This window comes from Mycteria americana, chromosome 21 (assembly GCF_035582795.1).
Source record: "Mycteria americana isolate JAX WOST 10 ecotype Jacksonville Zoo and Gardens chromosome 21, USCA_MyAme_1.0, whole genome shotgun sequence".
Taxonomy (NCBI): domain Eukaryota; kingdom Metazoa; phylum Chordata; class Aves; order Ciconiiformes; family Ciconiidae; genus Mycteria; species Mycteria americana.
The window spans coordinates 5,435,217-5,459,117 of NC_134385.1; the positions used below are offsets into that span (position 1 = coordinate 5,435,217).

Consider the following 23,901-nt stretch of genomic DNA (forward strand, 5'->3'; position numbering starts at 1 on the left):
CCTATTTGCCTATTTTTAAAGGTGCTGGAGGGAAAAAAACGTGTTGCACAGTTGCCCCTTGTAGCTGGATGTGGCTGCGACCGTACCTGCTGCTATGCGCTTGCAGCCCTAATATGCTGCTTTTTTTTTTTTTCTCCTGTTCCTCGTGCCTCCCCTACAAGTACCTGGTAGGTGAAGGGTTGGCACCCACCTGGAAAGGCACCCACTGAGACCATGGACTGGAGTAAAAGTTGTGAAAAATGCCCCGTCTCCCCAGTTTCCATGGCTGCGTTCATGTCAAATATTGTCTTTTTGCCATATTTTTAGCAAATTGCAGTTTTCTGTGGTGTTTCTGGAACGTCTGTTAAACTGTGAATGTTTTTATCCTCTTACAGACGTGGCTGGATCCTGCCAAAGAAATAAAAAAACAGGTTCACGGTAAGTAGATCAAATTTATCATGTGGGGGTGTGTGGTTTCTCCCCGCATCCCTAAATAAGCGTGGCTTTGGGGGGCCCAAGGATGGGTGAGAGCTCGAGTGAGGATCAGCACAAGTTCAAGCAGCCTGTGCATCCCTTGTCGTCTTCTTAAGTACTTAGTGATACTGTAGATTTAGGAAAAAACGTCGTTTCCTTGGGAAAACATAACTTGGGGTGTGTTTGCCCTGTGCAAACCCACGCTATCCTTACTACCATGCGATGCTGAAGTGGGAGATCTGCTCCCTGTTGGAGGATGGGAAAATAGGTGTCAGTGGGAACCCTGTAAATCTGAAGGGAGATTGGGAGAGCCCGAGCAAAATTGCATGCTGTAGCAAGGTTTTATGGACTCTGAGGCTGTTTCGGGGTCCAAATAGGGGTAGCGGGATGATAAATGGCTCGAGTAGTATGAGGGCAAATGCCAGATGCTCTCCAAAACTGTATTTAAGGTCTGCTAGCGCTGAATTAGTTCAAGATGAGGGCAGTGTCAAATAAATTTGAGAGGCTTTTGTTTTCTCTCAGGAGCAAGTCTGACTGCTTCGAAAGCAAAATACTGTTTTTTCGAAAGTAAAATACTGTTTTACGTATGCTTGTGGTGGGGGGCGCAGAACAAAGTGTGTCATTAAGTACGGATTAGGGGGGAAATGCCGCGGGGCTGTGGAGTAGGAACAGCTCCCGCTCTTCTCAGCTCTCTTTGAATCGATAGCAGGATGCGTGCGAAGGGCGTGAGCTGCTCCTGCCGTGCAGGTAAAATTCAGCTCGTAAGTATAATGAGCAACCTGCTATGGAATCTGGTCCCCTGAGATGGGTTAAATGGCAAATTATTTGAGTTTACTTGAATATATGTTGAGTGTACATATGGATATGTGTACACCAATATATGTTGTTGTACATAGGGAGTCAGTCTCTGCATCCTCCTTGCAATACGTAGGAAACCTCTGCTACCTAAAATGTCTTCTTGGAATAACTTGTTTTGAACTGGGTATAATGAAAACAACATGCCTTGTGTTTAATCCCAGTTATGGCGTTGCATAAGAAGTAAATCCATGAATGCTATGTCCCCCCTCCTCCCTGTTTGAGATTGCGATAAATCTCTGAGCAAGTTAAGCGCAGGGGTATCTTCTCTTTCTGAAATAAATATTATTTTGAACTGGTGTTAAGGGGCACAGCAGGGGGGAGTTGTAACTATGAAAGTTACTTTGAGTGCTTAATGGGTCATCAGGACTATTTTCTGTGGCTAAATGTGATTATTTTCAAGAAAAAGAGCGAGTAACCCCTTCAGCTGTGTCACCTAGACTGTCCATACCACGTATCAAGCCAATTCTAGGGGTGACGATGTGGATTCTCACTCCAGCTAATGCCTGTAACGGTGCTGTACAAGGTTTGCAACAAGGTGTATTAAAGCATTTAGGTCTGGACTTGGAAAGCTCTTCCCGTCTTGGTGCTTGCTGTTTCTTCCAGAGACTGATGCTCGTATTGTGCTGAGTTTAAACTGTGGTCCGACCACCCGACCGCAGTGCATTAGGCTGCTGAGTGAATTAGCACATCTGCTCCTTACGAGAAATTGGAAGATTGGGTCGAGTGATAAAACAATACTAATTCATTAACTTCTAGCACATGCCTGACCTCTCTCCATGAATCTTTTTTTTTTTTTTTTTAATCAGTGAAAAAATATGTGAGTAATTTAGCCTCTTAGCAATGAATTCAATTTTTTCCACACGTTGCGGTTTATTCACATGTATTTGCCTGTCCTGCTTTGTTTTCTCCTGCTTGTATCTTAGCTCTTGTAAATGAAATTGTATCTTATACCGTCTGCTAAGCAGCAGCTAGCCGTGCAAGCGAGCGGTATTAAAATCAGCATTATGATCCGCTGGCCTTATTTTGAAGATCAGACTGGATATCCCCAGCTTTTTGGTAACGACTGACTATCGTGAAGCTGTTGTGGTGTCTTTATTTTTCTCAACCTCTTCTTTGCAATTGCAGGAGGCCCCTGGGATTTTACCTTCAACGTCAAGTTTTATCCACCGGATCCCGCGCAGCTGACAGAGGACATAACCAGGTGAATTACCTGGGAATCTTGTTACCAGCCAGGGAGCTCGCTCGGCAAAGCAGTGAATATTGAATAGAAATTTTTAATATTTGGGCGTTATTCCATCCTTCAGCAAGGAGAGCAGATGTCTGAACGGTTTGGAGGGGTTTTTTGTTTCTTTTTAGTGGAGGTGTGAGATGCTCCCTCTCTTCACTGAAGTCCGCATGTGTAAAGCAGCATCATTTATAATCCTGGCATGTGTCTGTTTGTATAGAAAAGTACATTTTTATTTAAAAACAAGATTTTTCTGATCATGTGTCCTCTACTCCCTTTGCAGAGTGGAGGTGACCTTAAGTCCTCCTGTCCTCCACACTGTTTACCGTGGGACTGTTACTCCATAAGTAAAAATACAGGTAGAAATTAGAAACAAGCATCATGCTGCATTCATCGGTGGCATAAAAAAAGAGATTCTGTTTGCTCCTCCAGTTTCTTAAGTTTATCTGTGTTCTCCGTAAATAGCATTTTGCTCTCCCGCAGGTATTACTTGTGTCTTCAGCTTAGACAAGACATCATTACGGGGCGGCTGCCCTGCTCCTTTGCGACTTTGGCTCTGCTGGGTTCGTACACGGTCCAGTCCGAGTTGGGAGACTATGATCCTGATTTACACGGCCCAGATTACATCAGTGAATTTAAATTGGCCCCGAACCAGACAAAAGAGCTGGAAGAGAAGGTTGCGGAGCTTCATAAAACATACAGGTAGGGTGCAGTGGCTGGAGCAGCCTGAAATAAGGGAAATAATGGAGCTTTCTGGTCTCTTCCCCACCTCTGTTGTATGCTTTTGGCTTCCTGCTGCACCAATTTTTATGTTGGCAACAGAAGCTTTAACATTAAGGTGTGAATTTTCAGCTACTGGGAAAACCAACTATTTTAAAAAGATCTAATATTTTAAAGTTATAACAAAATCTGTCTGGAAGCTGGAATTCTTTTTTCCTGTGTGAAGGAGAAACTGTTTCTAGAAAGCAGATGCAAAGTCTGGCAATTGTTTATTAACAAGTGCTCTTTTTCAACAGCATAGCCATGAAAGTGGGTTTTATTTCATGTGAAAATGCAATACAAAGTTTGCTTGTTTTAACTTTGCTCTTTGTCTTTTTTTTTTTTTTTTTATATTTGCTTTGGGAGGGATTGATGTAATTGTTGGATTGCAATCTGGTTGGAGCAGATCCTGTCTCTGTGTATACGCTGTAGCCTAGAGCGTGTTTGGGGTTTTCTGCTGCCGCGTTTAATGAGTGACACTTTGTAATGTGGAAGTATTCCGGATCATGCAGGCGGTGTAAACCTGCAGTTAGGCTGTCCACCTCGTGTTTCCCAGCGCGGCTATGACCTGGGCAGATGTGTCTGGTTCAGGTAGGGTTGAAGGACTCCTGGGAAGTCCCTCTGGTACCAGATTGAAGGGTTACAGCAACCGAGCCTCTTCCTCATCTTTGGAGCTTATTTTCATAGATGCTCTCGAGCACGTGGATTGCAGAAGCTGTGCGGAGCTGTGCGAGAGCGGCCAGCCGGCAGCTTCTGCACCCTCCCAGAGATACATTTGGATTTTAAGGGGGGGGGGGAAATAAAGCCCATAAAACCACTCCGCCATACCGAGGCCTCCAGCCGGCAGCCCCTTGACCTGTGGAAAGCTGCTGGCTGATGCACTAATGATGAGAACAGAGCGAAGACGAGACCTTCTCGCAGGCAGATGGGAACTAATAACCTGAGTGCAGTAGGAAGGGTGGACGTGTGTCCCCGGCTGTGACCAAAGCTACAATTAACACCTCGCTCAACCCCGCAGATCAATACTTTAAATTGATTCCCCTCCATTTGCACTGAGAGGAGAGGAAATGAGGGAAAATAAGTACGGGGCCACTGACAAGCTTCATGACTTGAAGTCAAAGGCCGCTCGCAGTGCTAGAAGTGGCAGATCACGTTGCTGAATTATTCATGGCTTCATTAGAAGGATACTTCAAGGTATAGGACGTAGTTATATTTAATCTGCTTGTGCGTGCAGCCGGGAGGAAGCAATATGCACCCATTTAATTTCTGGTCCGTGTTCTGTGAACATTAAACTGTCAGAGGGTTTCCAGGGGGAAAACTCTGCCAAACCGTGCTCCGTCTCTGGCTACTTTATTTGCAAAGCGCAAGGCACGTGTCGGAGATGGCGACTGCTCCTGGGTCTTTCCTAGAGGATTGTCCTTACAGTCGTCTTTGTCTGCCCTGTCTCCCACCGCTAAAACCTCTATTTACATCGCACACGAGAAGTATGCGAGCGCTCGGTGAGAGAGACATCAAAGCAGGGAACAAAACGAAATGCGTACAGCCGAACGCTCTCCCAGCAGAGCTGTTGGATGTACCTCGTACACCAGAAACTTATTAACAAGGGCACTTCAATAACGTTGATAATAGCCTCCATTATCAGGATGTTTCTGTTAAGCGAAGTTGTGTTGCCCCTCCTGCAGACAGGGTACCATCTGTTCCCAGAAAACGTCTCATTCATCTCGTCTGCCCCGGTTGGAATCGCTGCCGAGCGGTCTCAGCTGGCCTCGCGTTTGGTTTGGAGAACAATAGCTGGGTTTGGGGGGGTCCGGAGGCAGGAGGTCCGGGAGGACAGTACCTGTCACCCTCTGCCTTCAGCTGCATTGGCGTTTCTTCCACTGAATCAAGGTTTGGACCCCGTACCGCACTTCCTCGCTGGATAACTTGCTTTCTTGTCTGGGGTCCGTACTGCTCCACAGAAATAAGGTGCATCTGTTTCATGAGGATGTCTCAAAGCACAAATTTGTGTATTCAGAGCAATTTAATAATTCTTCATCTGGGCACAAATTTGCGTTGAAAGCAAAAGAAAATCTACCGAGTAACTGGTTTTGTGAAGTCTGATCTGTCCCCTCCTGAAAGCAACAGTTACGGCAATACCAAGCCCTTTCTCTCTTTCCTCAGATCCATGACTCCAGCCCAAGCAGACCTGGAATTTCTTGAGAATGCAAAAAAGCTGTCTATGTATGGAGTCGACCTTCACCAAGCCAAGGTGAGAATCAGCGTGTGTGCACCTGCCTGTGGATTTTGTAATTTGATTATCCTTCCCTTGCAGGAGCAAGTTTACCTATTTCAGGAGGCTCCTTTGGAAAGGTAGAGGAAGTAAGCTGGCTACTGGTACAGAAAGACAGACGCACAACAGAAATGCCTTAAGCACTGTTGCAAGTGTTGTAAGAGAAGTGATTCTTCCCAATCGCTTATTATTTATAGATTACAGGAAGCTTTACAAAGCTACTGATGTAGACAGGTCCTTGCTCTGAGGAACTTAGAATAAGGCTCTGACCCTGCAAGGTGAGCTGCTCTGCTCAGAGAAATGCAGGATGGATTCTAGACCAGCCCTTTGAGCAAAGAGCATCGCAGGAGAGATCTGCAGAAGGGAGGAGGTTGTAAGGAGAAAGGTGAAGGAAAAGCAAGCCTGGCCCTGGCTGCGCAGGGAGCTAGAAGCTGAGGTCTGGGTGGTGGGGAGGTGAATGCAGGAGAGCCTCGGGGGAAGACCAGAGGGGTAATTTGGAGGACAGACATTGACCTGAAGTTTGTAACTCTGACACTGCTTAAATCCTCATCTGCTTTCCCAGGACTTGGAAGGAGTGGATATCACTCTAGGAGTCTGTTCCAGTGGCCTTCTTGTTTACAAAGATAAACTGAGAATCAACCGCTTCCCTTGGCCCAAAGTCCTGAAGATTTCCTACAAACGCAGCAGCTTCTTTATTAAGATTCGGCCAGGGGAGGTACGTTCTGACTTTGTTGTGCTCGTGTCTTCTTTAATTGCTTTCTGATTATCACCAACGTGTATGCTTCACTAAAACAAGGTGGGGGGAGGGAGGAAGCTTTTCTCTGAATGAGCATTTTACGCTCTCTTGGGTTTCTGATCTTGGCTTGTATTAAGTTCGGCTCTCCAGGTAGAGCCCGCTGACTCGCTGAAGCTGTCAAACAGCGGGTGAGGGTTTCGACAACGTGTCATCCAGCACCACCTCCTGGCCCTGCGTGGTATTCCCAGCGTCCAGAGGAAAGCCGTGGGAAGTTCACAGTTGAGATTGGGAGAGGACTAACTCCTTTTTTGGAAACAGGGCAAGACAAAGGCTCTTTGTCTCACTTTAAAATAAAAAAAAAAAAAAAAAAAAAAAACAGAGGCGTACCTTTTCACTCAGATTGCTGCGGGCAGGGCTTGGCTGCCCTGACGCTGCCTCTCGTGAGCAGGGAGGTGCCCGGGGCAGCCTGGCTGCTGGAAACACGGTGGGGAGAGAGGCTGTCATGGGGGTCTGCCTCTTCACTCCCCTCTCCCTTCCCCCTGCTTCGGCTGCCATGACCCAGCCTTGCAGGAGGTCCGTGTTCGACCCCGTCCTGCAGCTGGGCAGCGTGATGGGGCGGTGAATCAGTCTGAATGGCTGCCAAACCCACGGCACGCTCCTCTGCAAATCCCCGTGCGTCCTGAGAGATGCCCTGTGGGCAAGCCCTGTCTTTTCTCAGACCTGAGCTCCTCCTGCACATCATGGAGTGAGTTCAGCTGCTCTTGGGCTAGACCAGCAGTTTGTGCCGCAGCAGAACAGGTCAATGGGCTGGGAACTGGACTCCTGCCACATTTATTTCTTGCTATACCTAAATAACTTGTATTTTCCGCAGCAAGAACAGTATGAAAGTACAATTGGGTTCAAGCTACCAAGTTACCGGGCAGCGAAGAAGCTGTGGAAAGTATGTGTTGAACATCACACGTTTTTCAGGTGGGTTTTCTAAACGGTAGGCTCGCCTTGAATAACTAATGCTTCAGATCAGCTGCTGACAATGAGCACTCCTTCAGTGTTCCTTGGTGTTTCACAAAAATTGGAGTGAAGTGGTTGCAGAGACATTAAGTGTTTATATTGCAATAAATTTGTAGGCAGCTTCCGCTTCGTAAGATACATAAGCCAGAGGTCTTCTAGCTTATGTAGATGTGGGGCTTGTTGTTAGTGTATGTTGTTTTGTTAATCAAGCGTCTGCAGAGGCTCCTTTAATTTGTATTTTAATTTCTCTTTACCTGCCGCTTCCTAGATCTGGAGTTATGATTTTTAAATCATGCGTGTGGTTTTCAGGCTGACTTCCACCGAGGCCATCCCGAAGAGCAGGTTCCTGGCGCTGGGCTCCAAGTTCCGCTACAGCGGCCGGACGCAGGCGCAGACGAGGCAGGCGAGTGCCTTGATCGACCGACCCGCTCCGCAGTTCGAGCGGACGGCAAGTAAGCGAGCCTCCAGGAGCCTCGACGGAGGTGAGCGTCTCGTCCCTCTTCCCTCTTTGTGGCTGGATTCTGCAGGATGCTGAAAAACTCCTTAAATACTACTTATATTCCCTGCTTTAAAAAAAAAAAAAGGCATAACTTCTCACTTTAATACAAGACCTGGATATAAAATGCAAACCAATAGTAGTACTAGCAAGAACTGACTGGCAAAAAGCATGTAGGTGGGTGCTGAAGGCTTACGGCAAAGTTCTGGTTGTAAAGGTGTTTCCTCATTCAATCTCAACGCATTTTCCTTTTAGCAAATCAGGGATTAAGCTATTCAAGGATTTGTTTTGTTTAATGTAGCTTCTTTAAATTACATAGTTTTCCTTGAGAGGGAGATTTTTTGCCACAACTGTTTGAAACCTCTTCAGCGTCTGTTAAATGTTGAAGTTTGTGGCATATTGATCAGGTGGGCTTGTCCCTGACATTTTTAAAAGAGCCGGATAGCAGCAGGCTAGAGGAGGTGAGGCATGGAAGGGGGAGTGCCTAAGTTTGCTCCCCTTGATCTGGATCATGAGGTGCTTGTAAAATTAGGATCCAGGGCCGAGGGGAGCATCCCTTTGCACCAAGGGCACCTGATGGAGCAAGAACAGCGTTGCTTTGAGCCCCGAGGTCGTGCTGCAACCCAGGAGGGAGCAGGGCTGCCCCAGTGCCCCGTGGCTAGCAGCAGCCTGGCTGCCCCTGCTCCTGGCATGGGTTTACAGGGCTCAGCAACACCCCGAGCCCGGGCTTCATGCCTCAGAGCCGGGAGGGAAAGGGCTGCTTGGTTTGAGCTCCGTCCCACAGCAAAGCAAAACGCCTGCTTGCCTGCTGTCCGGGCATGCAAAGTTACCCAGGCACGATGCATGGAGGCGAGGGGACCAGCGCTGTTGGTTGCCCCTTGGCCATGCCCTGTAGACCATTATGACCCCAGATGAGTCCTGCTCAATCCCGCACCCAAATGTCAGAGCTTGGAAAAGAGCAGCCTGTGAATGTAATGCTTCTGTCCCCGTTGAAGTCTTCAGCCTTTTTCCATCTGCTGTGTGGGCAGTCGTTAACATGTGCCCCGTTTCTTCAGCTAAACGTGCGACTCAAAAAGTTGAGTTCAGAGCCGTAGAGGAAGAGAAGCAGGAGGAGGTGGTGGTGGTTGAGGTTCCCGAACCAAAACCCGTGGATCAGATCCGAGAGAAGCCAGGTATAGCTGTGGTGGTGGCTACAACTCTTCTGCAGCGCCTTTCCTATCCTTTACATGCTTGTTCCTGACAACTCAAAGTTTCACCAAATCTGGCGGCTTTCTTTTTCGTTTCTTTGCAAGAAGAGTTTCACAGTCAGAGGACAGACAGCCCAGCAGAGCCCCGGCTCTGGGAGACTCCTTAAATTTCCACCTTGCACCCTTGTTAGACTGTAATTCTTGCGGGGAGGTGGGGAAAAAGTGTAGGATGTGCTGGCACTTGAGAACTGTCTCCTGATTAAATTTGGGTGTTTTTCTAAATGTGGATTAGAAAACTTTTAAAGTTTGATCTTGAAACTTCTTGTAAAGCTTCTGAAATTCTTCATCCCGGGACCTGCTTGCCATTTTTTAAGCCTATTCTGGGTTTTTTTGGTGGTTTGAGAAATGCCGCCCATTTTGCTACATGGAGCTTATATTTCTCTTAAGATAAGTACTATTAATAAATATTAGTGCCCTTAAGAGGCGTGTAGGTACAACAGCATACCTGAGTACTAATAAGCATATCACAGCAGAGGTGGTGTCCCATATTTGCAGTCTTCATCACTTAAATAGCGAACGCCTGTGGTGCATTAGGGCTGGAGATATTTCGTATGCAAGCGCATTGGGTACTGCTCCGCTTCCCTTCTTCCACCCTGATTTTTTTTACGGTGCGCTTTTGACATGACTGTTTGTCTGGTATGAAATCTAGACCAAGCTTTCATAAAGTAATGTGGCAGACTGTCTCCCCACCACTGTCTTGCCTTGAATTCTCGCTAGTCAGCATCGCCTGGCAGGGAGAGCCTGATGCTGTGAAAACAGAAGGTGGAGAATTAACATTTAAGACACCAGGATAGATGGCTGTATGTTCTTAGTTTTTAGATTTGATCACTCAAGTACATTTAATTAAAGCTGCTAGTTTTTATCTAGGTGTTTATCTAGAGGAGCCTGGGTGAGCTTTTCCTGGATTTTACGAGCCAGCACCTGCATCTCCCCAGACTTTGCAGGCAGAGCCTGTCCTGGTACTGCACTCGAGAGCCGCTCGCGTGTCCCCACGTATCCCTGCCTGGGCGAGGTGCCTGCAAAGCTTATTTGTGTTGTTTTTTCCCCTCTCATCCAATACACAGTTGGGCCTGGCAGCACTAGAAAGACTGGTACGCAGTTGCGTGCTGAAAAATTACTATTAAGCTGCCTGGTTTAAAAACCTCCTTGCTGTTCTCAGCCACTGCCTTGGAGAGGGATCTCCTCTCACTCTTTCCTCTGCTGCGGCGACCATCCTGTGTCCGTGTGGTTCTCCAACCGCTCTATTAACGCATGCAAACCTCTTTCTAGCCAAACACGCTCTTGAAACTTTTGAAATGAAACCCATTGCAGAGGAGGAAGAGGAGGAGGAGAAGGTAGAGGTGGTTAAGGTTCCCGTTGCCAAGCCAAAGTTACCGGAGCCGTTGCAGACGCGGTCAGGTACAGCTGCAGCGGCGTTTGGCATCGGTGCGGCTCCCGCGGCCGCCCGTGCTGTGACCTGCTGGGTTGCAGTGATGCAGTGCTGTAGGACAGAGGTGTTGCATCGTTTGCGGTGGTGTTCGTTGCCATTAAAATCACACTTGGCTTTGCAAGCGTGCTGTCATACGCGAGCGCTGCTTTACTGGGGTGAGATGAGGAGGTGCCGTGCCGTGGCTTGGCTGTGTGCCTGCGTGTTGAAATGAGTGTGCAATGGCCTTTTAACGCTCCTCTGTTACTGTCCCTTCCTGTAAGGTTCGTTCTCCTGAGCTGTGGGAACGTGCGGTGCCTGAAAATCAGGTTGTGTGCTCCAGGACTGCTGGAGGTCACCTGCACTCTGCTGTTTTTCTTCGCTAGGGAGCCAGCTTCTTCCCTAGTTGGGTTTTTTTTTCAGAGCAACTTCACTGCTGCAGACAGATACACCCTAATGATAATTAAAAGCAGAGCTGGTTAGTCGTTGCAGGAAGAGGAGACTGAAGCTGTGGAGGGAGGTAACTGGGAACGTCACCCGTTTTCTTGAATATTCTGAAAAACACTAAACCAGCCCCTGTACTTAGACTTGAGGAGACCCCATTCCATGGGGTGGGCTGCAGCAGAGCAGACAGCGGCCAGCGTCAGACCCGAGCACAACCAGGGGTCTCCTGCTGCAGCCGCCCCTTCTTTTCATTCACCTCCTGCACTTTTTTCTCCTCTTGACACTTTTGTTCCCAGTAGGGACTGTTTTCTTCGCTGGGGTGATGGTGATTGGTATTTTAAATCTCATATTTTGGGGCAGCGCTCTTTACTGCATTTAAATCATCATGTGTCAAAATAACTAAAGGTGGTAAATCAAGAAAATACAACTAAAATAATGCAGTTCTGGACAGCACAGAACTCATTGCTGAATATCAAAGGAAAAGCCTAGGGTCTTTTATGATTTTTCCCCCACGTCTTGATGCTCTGAAGCGCTGTGAGAGAAGCAGGAGTCCCTAAAGAGAGGTGGCCTTGCGGATTTACTGATGGCAGTATTTCCTTTGCGACTTGATCTTTGAGGTGGCATTTTAACACCTGCATAACTTTTTTTTAGCCAAACGTGCTCTTGGCAATGTTGAGATAAGCCCAATTGAAGAAGAAAAGATGGTGGTGATGAGCGAGCTAGAGCCGGTCCCGCAGGAGCCAGGTACCACCACGAGGGCTTGGCACGCCCGGCATCCTCCTAATCCCGACTGTCCCTGCCATCTCACCGTCCCTCTCTACAACCTCCCCGGCGGCTGTCACCGCTTCTGTGGCATAAACGACACCGGGACACGGCACTGGTTGTCCTTCCGAAAGGATAACACAGTGTCTGGCTCACAGAAATGAACTGCTGTGCCGAAGCGGGGGGAAGATAACGGAGATGGTGGTGGTGGTTTGGGGTCTTAGTGTGGATTTTCAGCAAGACGTGGTGTCTAGGAGTTTGTCTTAAAAGTGTAATTTCAGCCTCTGAATAATCAGGTTCTTTTTTGCCCCTCCATCTTGTATGTTTTTGGCCACATGGACACTTTGTTCTGCACACGTTTTGTACACACAGATGAGATGCAGTTATCTTTTCAGTGGAACAGGAATTCTTACTGAGAAATTACTGAAAATTACTATTTCTTTTTTAACACCAAATTTTCTAGTGTCTTTGACTAGCTGGATGGACACTAGTAACCTAGCGTTGGCTGGGGGGGGTTACACAGTGTCACCTTTGCTGCATAAACTGTGACTTTAGGAATATGAGACCACGTCAAAGAAATTATTTCAGGTGACTAGGTATATTTTTAGTGGAACGGCCATAAAAACCAACACCAGGACAACTAAATAGCTTACTGTGTCTATAGGTACACACAGTGAATTAATGGGGGCTTGCTTTGTCACACAGTATTGGCTTGAATATTTGGGGGGTGTCACGCTTTTCAGGGATCGGGAACTGTCTGGGAAATCAGGAACCGAAGGAAAGAGTAGGCAGTTGATTTTGTGTGTACCTAGTGCTTGTATTTAAGACTGTCATCCTTCCCTGGAAAGATGATTTGTTGGCAGCATGCTATCCATTCCTGCACCGTCACTGATCTGGAGATGCGGGGTATCTCCTCGCAGTGGTGCCTTGGGCTGCCGCAGGAGATACCCGTCTCGGACGCGCAGCCTCAGCCTGCTTTGAAACCCACCTGGAAGTGGCTGTAAAGTTTTATAGAGCAATGCCTGTTGATTGGGGTTTTTTTTGCCTGAATTGCTGAAAAGATTGGGGAGATGAGGGGAAACCTGTGTTGCCCTTCCAGAAACCATCCGCTTCTGGTTGAGGACATGCCAGTGAGGCAAGAACCCACCACAGCTCTAAGTGTTTCTATTTTAATGGCTGCATTGGGATGGACTTCTGTGCTTGTTGTATGTGAAGGACCCAGAAATCGATGGCACAGTGTCAAAAATAGGTTTGCCTTTCTGGTGTGGCTTCTCTGCAGAGTGCAAGCTTGCTTTTTGTAAACCATCTGTTGTGGGGTTTTTTATTTTATTTTATTTTATTTAAACCATAAGGAAAATAATCACAACTTTCCCGTACTAAATGCACAAGCTGCTTTGCTCAACACTTTTATTTCTTTTCCCTTTTTTTCCTTCCTCCTTCCTTTCTTTTTAAGCGACAGCACTGTAATTTGGAAAGACTTTGCCTGGCGCTTTAGAGACGTTGCCCGCTCTGAACCTTGTCGCTGTCTGTCTCTCCCCCATCCTCAGCAGTGGCCGTGATTACCCCCGAGAGGAGTCCCCGTCCCACCTCTGCCCCGGCCATCGCTCAGACCCACGCTGCAGAACCGGTCCCAGCTAAGCCCAACGCGAAGGACGTGGTCGCTGCCTCTAAAGTAGAAAAGGAAGCAGCGAAACCCGATGTGAGGCGTGAAGAAATCCCACCGGAGAAAGCCAAGCCGGAGCCAGCCGATGCATCAAAGGTATGTCAGACCAGAGGCTCTTTGGAAGAGGCTGTGCTCGTGCCGGGCTGGGGCATCGGCTCTGGAAGCCGCCCCAGAGCAGCGGCTCTGTGTGCCTTCCTCTCCCGGGCAGCGAGGGGTTTATTCCTCGCCCAGGCATCGGGTGGGAGGGAGGTATGGGGCTCTGGGTCCCAGGGAGATCCCAGCCCTGCCCCTGCGGGTGCAAGGAAGGAGGAGGTCCAGGGCAGCTGGGTTTTGGTGGTTGCCATCAAACTAAATGCAACTTACTGATATCTGGATGAAAAAGCTGACAAGAATTGCACAGAAGTTCACGGTAATTGAATTTAGAGCTCACCCATTGCTAAGCTGTCTCTGCTGATTCCTGGTACGACAGCAGGAGCAATTCCAGTGAAATCAGTGATAGGGATCTGCTCCGCAGCCCAGCGTCTGAATGCAAATGTTTTTTACATTGATAGGCTTTCTCTGGGAGAGCTTGTTAATATGTTTCTGCAAACGGGACTAAAACTTTAGTTGTGAATGGCACTGTTGAGACCTTGGGGGGGTTTATTGTTTAAAAGATTTTTTTAAAAACATTATTTGAGCTTTTTACAAATGTCTGAGAACTCTGCTGATGTTGATCTGTGTGTATTGTTCTCCTAAGTGAAAATAATGTGAAAAATTATTGTTCATATTACAGCGTCCTTAATATTCTGCAAATCTTATTGACTGAAACCTTCCAGTGTTGCAGCAGAGGTGTATGCCTCGAGATACAATTTTCACATTGCTCTGAATATTTAGCTGGTCTCAGCATTACTGGAGCCACGTTTTTGCTATAACATATCACGCAGTGGGTCTTCTATGACATACTCCAGGGGAGATCACTGTTAATTAAGGTTGGGAGATGGAGGTGAAGAAAGGACGATTGCTGTGTGACCTGTAATTTTTAAATGAAAATGCTGAAGAGATCTTCAGGATGGCACTTTGGAGTGTGCATCGTGGCACAGAGCTCCTGTAATGCTGTTCCCGCACGGCTGCTCACCCTCCCTAGCATTGAACTGAGAACAAGTAAATTTTATTCATCCCATCCCACTTATTACAGGATTTTTTTCCTAAATGCTTAAACATTGGATTTTTGTTTTTCTTTAAATGTAGATGTGGGAGGAAATTGTGGATTTGAACGTGCCAAATTTACCCTGTTTCTCACATGTAGCTGCATCACTTCTTTTAACACCCAGCGATGCTTTCGCCTTCAGAGTATTTGGCAATCCATTTTCCCTAAAATACTTTCCTTGAAGTGTTAGGACAATCTTGGCTCTCTACTTATGGACAGTAAAGAACTTAATTAGTGATGTTAGGCGTAATTTTGTAGATAGGTCTCTTCATACTGACTCTGTGAACCTAATACCTGCGCATAACAAATAACGCTCTGTTTTTGAGAAGGTCTATGTTAATTTGAGCACGTTGCTTTTGGTGCGGATTTCACTGGGAGATCCAGCTGTAAATGAAATTCGAAAACGTTGCCTGGCAAAGCTAATGCAAGTGGGAAGCCCGTCTGCGGAAGCACTGGAGAGCACTGGTTTCAAATGCAAATAATTCTCAAGCTGAAGGAATTATTGTAAACCTGCTGTTAACTAACAGACTGTCGGAGAGCTGCGGTGTCATTAACTCTTTCCCGAGGACTGCATGTTGGTTTTTGCATGTTCACCCAGCATTTCAAAACCAACTTTATGCAGCTGTGTTTTGAAACTAAATGGTCTCTTGAAACAAGTCTACTAACAAGAAATGTTTTTACCAATTTATTTCTTAAATGTAGGTGAGGAAAACGCACACTGAGGTCACAGTACCCACTACGAATGGTGACCAGCCCCAGGTTTGTGCTAATAATTCAGCTAGGTTGCTCACATTTTTTTTTTAAGGTTATACAGTGAGGTTCAACGTAGTTAAATGAACCAACAACGTTTTTCTTTTTTTTTTTATCACTGCCTAACAGCAGCAGCCTGCAGAAAAAGAGGAAGAACTGATAAGAATGAGGAAGGTTAGCCATTTTACACTTTCACCAAACAAATTTGCCATGTCATTCATGCATCTGCAACCTGTTTAAAAAGACAGTGCTCCAATTTCTTCATGTGCTTTGGGTTGGGTTTTTTTTTTTTTTTTTTTTTAAACTGCAACTATCAAATATTTGATTTTAAGATTAATAGCTTTTTGTCCCATAGGCAGTCTTGATTGCTAAAATTATGCATGTTGAATGTTCGAGAGGAACAGAGTTGGTTTGATTTGTAAAATTTATCTTCTCTGTAACAAATTCAGTTAGAAACCAAAGAAAACTGTATAGTGTGCATTGCAGGAAATGCAAAAAAAAAAAAAAGGATAATGCTTTTTTTGTATTGATTAAGTAATAGGGGACATATCCAAGCTGGGAAAGGTGGTTAAGACATAGTTACTGTGCACACTGAGACCTTGTAAAGGTTACACCAGGCAGTACAGCCTCGGGCATGCATCGCTGTCAGGAATATGAACTTCGTGCAAGGCTTCCACAGAAAACTGGTAAACTCTCTCTTTGTGGTGAGCGATACAAATCCAGGCGAAAGCCGATGAACCCCTGGGAGCTGTCTCTTTAAAGGACTCATTGCATTTCCCCATTCTCCATGAGCAAGAAGCCCCATTTCCTGGTGGTGGCCCCACGCCGGGTCCCTGCGGCTGGGTCCCCACCCCACACTGGCACAGCGCTGCGCTCCCAACGTTGAGTTAACTTTTTTAATTTGCCAATTTGTCAATCCCGCAAGAACAACATTTTAATTTTTTGTGCTTTTCTTTTTTTTTTTTTTTTGTTTTGTTTCCCCCTTTTCTTTCATTTTCACAGAAAAGATCAAAGAGGCTAGATGGTGAAAACATTTATATCAGGCATAGCAATTTAATGTTGGAGGTTTGTATGAACTTGAAGCTTTTTTCAGTTGCGTTTGCCTAGACCTTCTGCATCTGCGCTGAACTTTTTTCTTCCTCTTCTGCCGCTGCCTTTGTTTTTGCATGCTGTTGCATGAAAGACCTTTATTTTATTTTATTTTTTTTTTAAATACGCTTTTGCATGGTGACAGTAAACATGACGATGTGCAGGCATTCTTCCTTCTGCCTCTTCTGACTTTCATTCTCTCATACTTACCCAAAATATACGATTGGCAGAGCTGCGTGCTCAGGTCTGCTCTTGGACCCGCTGGGTGCTCACACTGGCATGAATCGTGGCAGGGGGCTCATTTACAAGTTTCTCCTTGCTTGAAATAAGTTATTTTCCTGGAGGAAAAGACAGTCTGTGAAAATACAAAATTCAGGATGAGCTGCAGGTGAAATTGTCACCTCCATGGCGTTCAGGCCACCGCAATGTCCGCGTTGCTTCAGAGAGGAGCGAGTCCTCCTTTCGGACATTGCTGCCGGCGTTGCAGCGATGTTGCAACGTTGCAATCCTCCTCGCAGTGCTCGCTTGCCTTGCAGCATCTTTAACGCTCCCCCGGGCCCCATCCTGCATGGGCGCCAGGTCCTTTTGGAGCTGATGCGGGGCTCGATGGCCATGGCTTGCGAGCGGGCGAGAAGCCGTTTCATCCCTCTGCGTACAGCCATTCCCTTCGGCTTTGGCAGCCCTTTACACTTGGTTTCGCCCAAGCACGGTCTCAGAACAGACCATGCCAATCATATATTTTTTTTTTTTAATACACTGTGTTACGGAAGATGTTTTGTGGCTTCAGATACTCTGTGTTATGTGTTTCTACTCAAAATTGCAGCACCAGCAGCTGATAGGGTTTCCCTGTTGGTATCTCTTGCAATTGAAGTGTACTAACTGCCTTCTCCTAATCTCAGTTTTAAAAGTTTTGCAGCTTTTGGGTGGTTTGGTTGGTTTTGGTTTTTTTTTTTTTTTTTAATTTTTTTTTTTTTTGGACTGCTACAACTTAAGCTTTCGGCCACGAGCGAAGGGTCTGCGGCACGACGGGCAGGGTTCGGCCGCCGCCGGAGCACTGCGAAGACTGTGCCTGTTGCTTTCTTTCGCCCAACTCGAGCATCTCCATCTCCCCAACCCCAAACAGAGCTTTTTCATTGCTTCTAAACCCCTTTTTCCTGTTAGTGCAATACTTGGCTCTGGCACCCAGCCCCTTCTCCAGCCCGTTCCCTCTCCGCTGCCCTCCCCACCAGTTCTGTTGCAGGTGTCCAGCCCTCCCCTAGAAAAGGGCTGAGCCCAGCAGTTCACCCCCTTTATTCCTTTTTTTTTTTTTTTTTTTTTTTTAATCCATGCATTTGGCAGATCAGATGTGTTTCCAGCAGACCTCACACCCCCGAAGCTGCCGCTTGATTTTATTGAAAGCCTTTTAGCGCTCCGTGCTCGATAACCCGCGCTCTGTGTTCTTACAAAAAGGGCAAAACAGGAGGAAAAGCATTAACGCTTAGCGAGCTTGTTCCTCCAGATGCTTTCAAGACCCGTTGTGGCTCCATGTAGCTCCTCGTGGCTGTAGCTTCTCTGCAAACCCTCCCGGGACCAGCTCTTGCGCAGTGGTGGATAGCCAAGGTGGTCTTTCTCTCTTCTCTAAACCAGGAGCAGCTGTAGGACTCCTGGACCCGGGCAGGGCTTTACCCTGGAGTCCTCAGCAGACTTATTTGTGCTTTTTTTTTTTTTTCTAACTAGCAGGCACTTGCCTTGTGCTTTCATCCAGGACGGATGCCAAAACTAGTTTTTTTTTCCCCAGAACCATGCCAAAAAGAGCAAATGTTGTTAATGAGGCATTTGGGGCTATAGCCCTGCGGAGGGAGGGTGGTGTGTGCTGGGTAAGCTGCAGGGACGCAGATATTTGGGGGGGATCCTCCTTTAGGGATGCATTTGCTCTCCCATCTTCTAAAATCCATGGGCCGAGTACCAACTAAAAGCACAAAAATAGTGAAATTTCCCAGTGATGCTTTTACTGACCTTAATTTCCCCCTTTCTGACGGGTGAGGCTTGCTGCTTTTTGGCACTGTCCAGAAAAGTTGTTGTTTGGCTTAAGCCTATTTTATGCAAAAGCTTTGTTTTCAACAAACTCTGTTTTGCTTTTAAACAAGTTGAAGAGAGCTGACTTGCCTTGAAGGCTGTGCATTTATGCTGTAAACTGGCATTTCAGAGTGGAAATCTGGCTTTTTCCAGATGAAGAATTTTAGCAGGATTTTCTTGATTGATCCGGCATAAAGTCAATTCTCCCGTCGATTTTAGAGGGCTGTCATCTCATCTTCATTTCAAAAGTCTAAAACCTCCAGTGGTAGCTCCTGGAGGGATGAGATGAGAGGGGGGAAAAAAGGTAATGGGGGTATTCTGGGACCAAAGATAATTCCTGGTAGGATGAGAATAAATAAAGAGAATAAATAAAATTGGGAAAACATTTTCGTAAACACTAATTGCATTTATACCCGTGAATATTCAGGCTAGCAGAGGGAAAAGAAAGCAACCCCACCCAATTTAAAGGCATTAAATTAAATAACCCAAACAAACATAGTCTTGCAACTTAAAAAAATCCCATATGGGGAAAACCCGTGAGATTACACCTCAGCTGGCGTCTCTTTTGGGGTCGCTTGAGATGAACCGATGGCACGTCCCGCTCCTGGAGGAGACCCTACTCTGTGCCGATCGCAGTTTATCCCAATTAATACAAGAGGAAAGAGGAGAGAGGACGTTCCCTTTGTGTGTTTGCAGTGTGAGCACAATCGATGGAAGTCGGCAACAACTCTGCTGAGTGCGGCTTTGCTATGCGGCAGCCTAGGCAATGGCAGGTGTCACCTCCATGTCTCTTCATTTATCCTGTCCTTTTACTGATAGGATCTAGATAAGACCCAAGAAGAAATAAAGAAGCATCACGCCAACATCAGTGAGTTGAAGAAGAACTTTATGGAGTCTGTCCCGGAGCCTCGGCCGAGTGAATGGGACAAACGCTTGTCCGCTCACTCCCCTTTCCGAACCCTCAACGTCAACGGGCAGATTCCCACGGGAGCGGATGGAGTGAGTACCTTGGCGGCGCGTGGGTGTCGGTGCACTGCACTGGTCCGAGGGACAGCTTTGCAACCTAGGATTCAGCCTCAGCTCCCCTTAGTTTTTGGTTATTTTGAGTTTTAATAGTTAATACTGACTTTTAACGTGTATAACGGTCTCTGAGAGAATTGATGCTTTAGTTGTAGTGTCATAAAAATGGGGGGGGGGGGTTGGTAGAGAGGAATGCAGGAATTCTTCACCTGGTTTTGATGCCTCTTTTCCTAGCGTTGTCGTCATCCGTGATGCTAGGGTATACTTCTCATGGCTGTTTTGGGGACTGGCTTATTCCTGGTCCCAGGGGATGCATCTCCCCGATATGTGGGGGAAAAAAAAAAACCAAACCCAAACACCTAAATAAAAGGGAATTATTACTTCAGAGATAATATTGCAGATAACCCAGTAGAGAAGCACTAGGATGGTATCAATTTTCAGAAGTCAGTTTATTCGCCAGTTAATCCACTATGTCATTGGGTTTAGTCTTGCGTTAAGATCTGCAGGTGCTGATCTGCTGTGGAGACTTCAAGAAGACTCCTCAGGTGGCTACAGCAGGGCTGTTCATACGTGATGGAAATCTTTCTCCTTACAGGAACAGTGTCTGTATGTTAGTAGCCACATACATCCACAGTTTCCCTGCTAATTTCCTTAAAAAGGTAATTTTTCAAAGAAACTGAGTTGGAGCAGCAGAGATCTGTCTGCCAACTGGTTTCTTCTTGGATAACAGACAGCTTCTCTGTTTAATATTGGCGTTACCTGGCTCAGACTTGAAGCTTGTGAGTAAAACTGTAGTTAGAGCCCGTGGTAATAAGTCTCTTAAATAATAAATGCGATTTTTCATTACAACTGGAAAATTGCATCCTGGCTGCAGTGGCGGCAGTCGTAGAGTCTCTCCTGGTTTAAGCCTAGCTTCTCCCCTTCCTGCCCACAGTGCTCCAGATAAGCTTGCATTTCATCTTCAACCCACTGCAAGGGAGATAACTTTTTAAACAGAAATAATCTTGCAGTGGAGGGAGGGTTATCAGAACAGGTACAAGGGGTTTTAACAGCCAGGTTTACTACAGGTTCCTCAAAGCATAGAGAAAAGCCATGACAATTATAGGGCTTTTCCCCCTCACCCCATTAGAAAAACAAAACCCCCCAAAATCAACTAATTGGGGTTGATCGTTATCCTTGGAATTACCCTGTTTAACACATGATGGACTTTCCTCTTTCGTTGCTGAGTCTCAATGTAAATCCTGCAGGGATTTGGGCAGCAGAGCAATGCAGAGCTCTGCCCACGGTGCCACGTGGTTTATGGATGTGCGGGTGGGATAGAGCAGGGGCTCTCATGCTCCACAACTACAGTTCAAGAATGATATTCTTGGTTATTAGGAAGAATTTCTTGCATGGTGACTGCATGTGAGGTCTCGGGGGGGCTGCTGTTCTCGATAGCTGGATGGTGTGGGCTTTCCCCATCTAAGGCTGCAGTGGTCCGCAGCACTGCAAGGATTGGTGTCAGCCCTGGATTTGCATTTCTGGAAATTCCCTCTTAATGTGATCCTCTCTGAAGTGGTCTTGCTCCGAGGTGGACACGTTCTGCTGTGAACTTCCAGAAATGCATCTTCGCCGGGCATCTACTGGGGAGGGTGTTCTCCTTCACCTGCACGTGTTTAAGGATGGTAAATCACGATGCAAAGCAATCCTGTTTCTCCTGTCCGTGGTGGTATCTTCACCCTGCTGTAGTGGCCAAAGGGTATTCTGCCAGGGGCTGCTTTTCTGCTGTTCCTATATGTTTTATTGCAAGACAACTGAACCTTAACACGCTTTGTGTGTCCAGGTCAAGAAAGTCACTGTCCTATCTTCTGAGAGACAGGTTGGTGGGCTTGAGGTAAAGCTGCGGTTCTGATATGTGCTTCTGAACCAGACTTTTGCTATTGCAATGGCACCAAGCAAAAACTCAACAGCAGCTGCTGGATAACATTTTTTTCTTTTGGCTACATGAAGTAGTTTCATAACTCACACCAAGAGGACTTTTGCACTGCTGCAGCTTTTGCAGCTTTCAATTTTGCTTATTTTGGTGCATGGCTGGTTCGAAAAAGCTGCATGAAAGATATAACCGTGTATTCGGAGAGAAAAGCAATTATGAAAGTTTAACGGTACCCTGTTCTTTTTATGTTGTCTTTCTTTCCGTTTTTTGTTTTAATGATCATGTTACTCTTGCATTTTATATTTTCTTTTGCTGCCCAGTCTCCCAGCTACTTTCTCCCCAATACTCATCACTTAGGGGTGTGCAAAGAACCAGTCCCAAAATACCGCACTGATCAAAGGAGGCTAGCTCAACTGAGAGAGCTTAGAGCCAAGTTTTTCCTCTCCTAGGTGCACTTGGGTTTGACCAGGTCTGGCAAACTAAAGGGATGGAGAGTTACTGAACAGCAACATTCCCCACAATCTTTTCTTTCTTCAATGAAAGCGCTAGAGCCCTTGCATGATCCTACGTGATGATTTGCTCGTTCTGGTTTTTTACCTTCTTTAGACTCCAGAAACAAAAGTGCTAAAATGCAGAGCAAAATTTAAGGAGTTTGCAACGCTCCTACTGCCATCCTGCCTGTCCCACCCTCGGGATTTCTAAGATGTAACAATTTTTCACTTGTTCCAGTAGAATTTTCAAAACAATCGAAATTTTGATACTGTCGTGAGAACTTTGAAAAAGCATTTTGTATCTGCACTGCAGTTGGATGTTCAACGATATTAACAAACGCTATTTTTTAAGGGCACTGTAGAATAGGAAGCTGTCAGAGACCACATTTTGTACTACGCCATTTCTATTTCTAATGCCTCAAGCTTTTTTTTCTCAACCATTCCAATTCCAAAACACTTCAGTACGTTTTGAGCGTACGCTTTTCTGTGAGGGCAGGCACAAAACACGGCTGATCGTGATGCAGAGGTTTGTGACAAAACAGGCGCGATCCTGATGCAGATGTTCATGAGCTCTGCAGAGAGGACTAGGTTCTGTAGCTCTAAGGCTGGTGCGACCCAAGCCACCAGCGGCTCTGCTCTCCAGAGCAGTTTATCTTTATGTTGAGAGGAAGGCTGTCCTAACGCTTTGCACACCTCTAAGTACCATTTTGGGCACTTTCCATCTGTCATTTTTGTTCATCTCTCTCTGTCTTTCTTGATCTTCTACCACGAAAGCAGACACAGGAACGTCCTCTGTTAGTACAGGATGAAGACAAACTAAAAAAGCAGGAGATACCTACTGAGACAGCCTTTTCCCGGCAAGCAAGTGAAGAAACTCTTCCAAAGGTTTCTATTCCAATTCCTGAAGAGCAGAAATCACTCAAAAAGTGTCAGCTGTACTCTAGCATTTTTCCTTCTCCACGTATTCCCTTTATGATGTCCTTTCTCCTGATCGTAGCACTGACTGTTTGGTGGCTGCTCTTTCTCTGAGTGGCAACAGGGTCATGTTGAAACCTCAAGACCAAAGCTCCTGAATTTCTTGGCCGTAGCCTCTGCTGCATCTTCCTTGTCCTGGTCTTCCTTGGCTCCGTAGTTCGCTGTCCCAGGGAGGGACACCCCGCGACCGTCGTGTTAATCCTGCTGCGTGTCGTTGTGTAGCTGTGATCCGGGACCTGGCAGGAGTGGTCATGGATTGCCAGGTCCATTCTAAAGTCTCCTAGTGTGCAAAAGCAAATTGTCCGAACCGTGCTCCTGATCGCTGTAAGAGGGCAGACGAGGAGTGTAAATACGTGGGAGGAGACGTTTGCTTCTTCAGCCCCTGTAGGCTTCATGTAGAAATTGCTGAAGACTTGCTTTTAAGCTTGTTGTTTTACATGTAAGGTGTTCACAAGCTGAAGAACATTGGATACTGATCCAAAAGAGGCTTTACAGCAGTCTGCCGAATCTAATCCATAACCACTCCTTTTCTAGGAAACTAAGATTGGCATTTAAATAAAAAGTGTTGATTATCAATGCCGCTGTTAGTGTTAACTTAGAGACAGGGTCGGGCAACTTTTCATTTTCCCAGTGGGGGAAGCCTTTTGCAAAGCATCGCAGCCTCCCTCCCGCACCCCTATTCGCGTTGCCAAGGAAATACATCATGTTATAGGAGAAAACCCATTGCAAGGAAATATTTATTGTAAACACAGATTAATCATTCTTCTGAATCTGGTGGTCTTGGTGCGCTTCAGATGTGTGGGGTTTTTTTAAATTTGTGTTGAACTAACTGACGCATGTTTGCTTGGATCACAGGAATGGAGTAACCTCCTGTAAGGTGCATCTCCCCTGTTAGCATGGTGACTTTACCACATCAGGACACGCTTCTAATGTTAAAGCCATCGATTGTTTTGACTCCTCTAACAAAACTGTTGCATGCCGCTTGTTGTTTATTGCCTACAAATGTAAATGTCTGGATGATGCTCACGTTTATCCGAGTTACCCTGGTTGAGCTGCGTCGGCTCCAAGATGAGTTGCCCAGCTGGGCTGAGCAGAACT

The 23,901-nt window shown here is 46.3% G+C and overlaps 1 protein-coding gene across 19 annotated transcripts in view; it reads left to right on the plus strand.

Moving 5' to 3' along the window:
- The window catches only part of EPB41 (erythrocyte membrane protein band 4.1), a 96,964-nt gene that overhangs the window by 54,071 nt on the left and 18,992 nt on the right, over window positions 1–23,901 (plus strand). For 4 of the 19 annotated variants that reach the window (XM_075522337.1, XM_075522339.1, XM_075522322.1 and 1 more), the window contains 15 exons: window positions 375–417; window positions 2,437–2,512; window positions 3,020–3,238; window positions 5,456–5,543; window positions 6,127–6,279; window positions 7,172–7,269; window positions 7,618–7,790; window positions 8,860–8,976; window positions 10,321–10,449; window positions 11,552–11,644; window positions 13,210–13,421; window positions 15,214–15,270; window positions 15,391–15,435; window positions 16,264–16,326; window positions 19,225–19,404. In XM_075522337.1, coding sequence (XP_075378452.1) covers window positions 375–417; window positions 2,437–2,512; window positions 3,020–3,238; window positions 5,456–5,543; window positions 6,127–6,279; window positions 7,172–7,269; window positions 7,618–7,790; window positions 8,860–8,976; window positions 10,321–10,449; window positions 11,552–11,644; window positions 13,210–13,421; window positions 15,214–15,270; window positions 15,391–15,435; window positions 16,264–16,326; window positions 19,225–19,404 — 1,746 coding nt within the window. Of the gene's footprint in view, window positions 1–374; window positions 418–2,436; window positions 2,513–3,019; window positions 3,239–5,455; window positions 5,544–6,126; window positions 6,280–7,171; window positions 7,270–7,617; window positions 7,791–8,859; window positions 8,977–10,320; window positions 10,450–11,551; window positions 11,645–13,209; window positions 13,422–15,213; window positions 15,271–15,390; window positions 15,436–16,263; window positions 16,327–19,224; window positions 19,405–21,247; window positions 21,299–22,605; window positions 22,895–23,901 lie in introns of those variants that run through there. The other 15 variants (XM_075522336.1, XM_075522338.1, XM_075522323.1 and 12 more) reach the window with 14 other exon arrangements.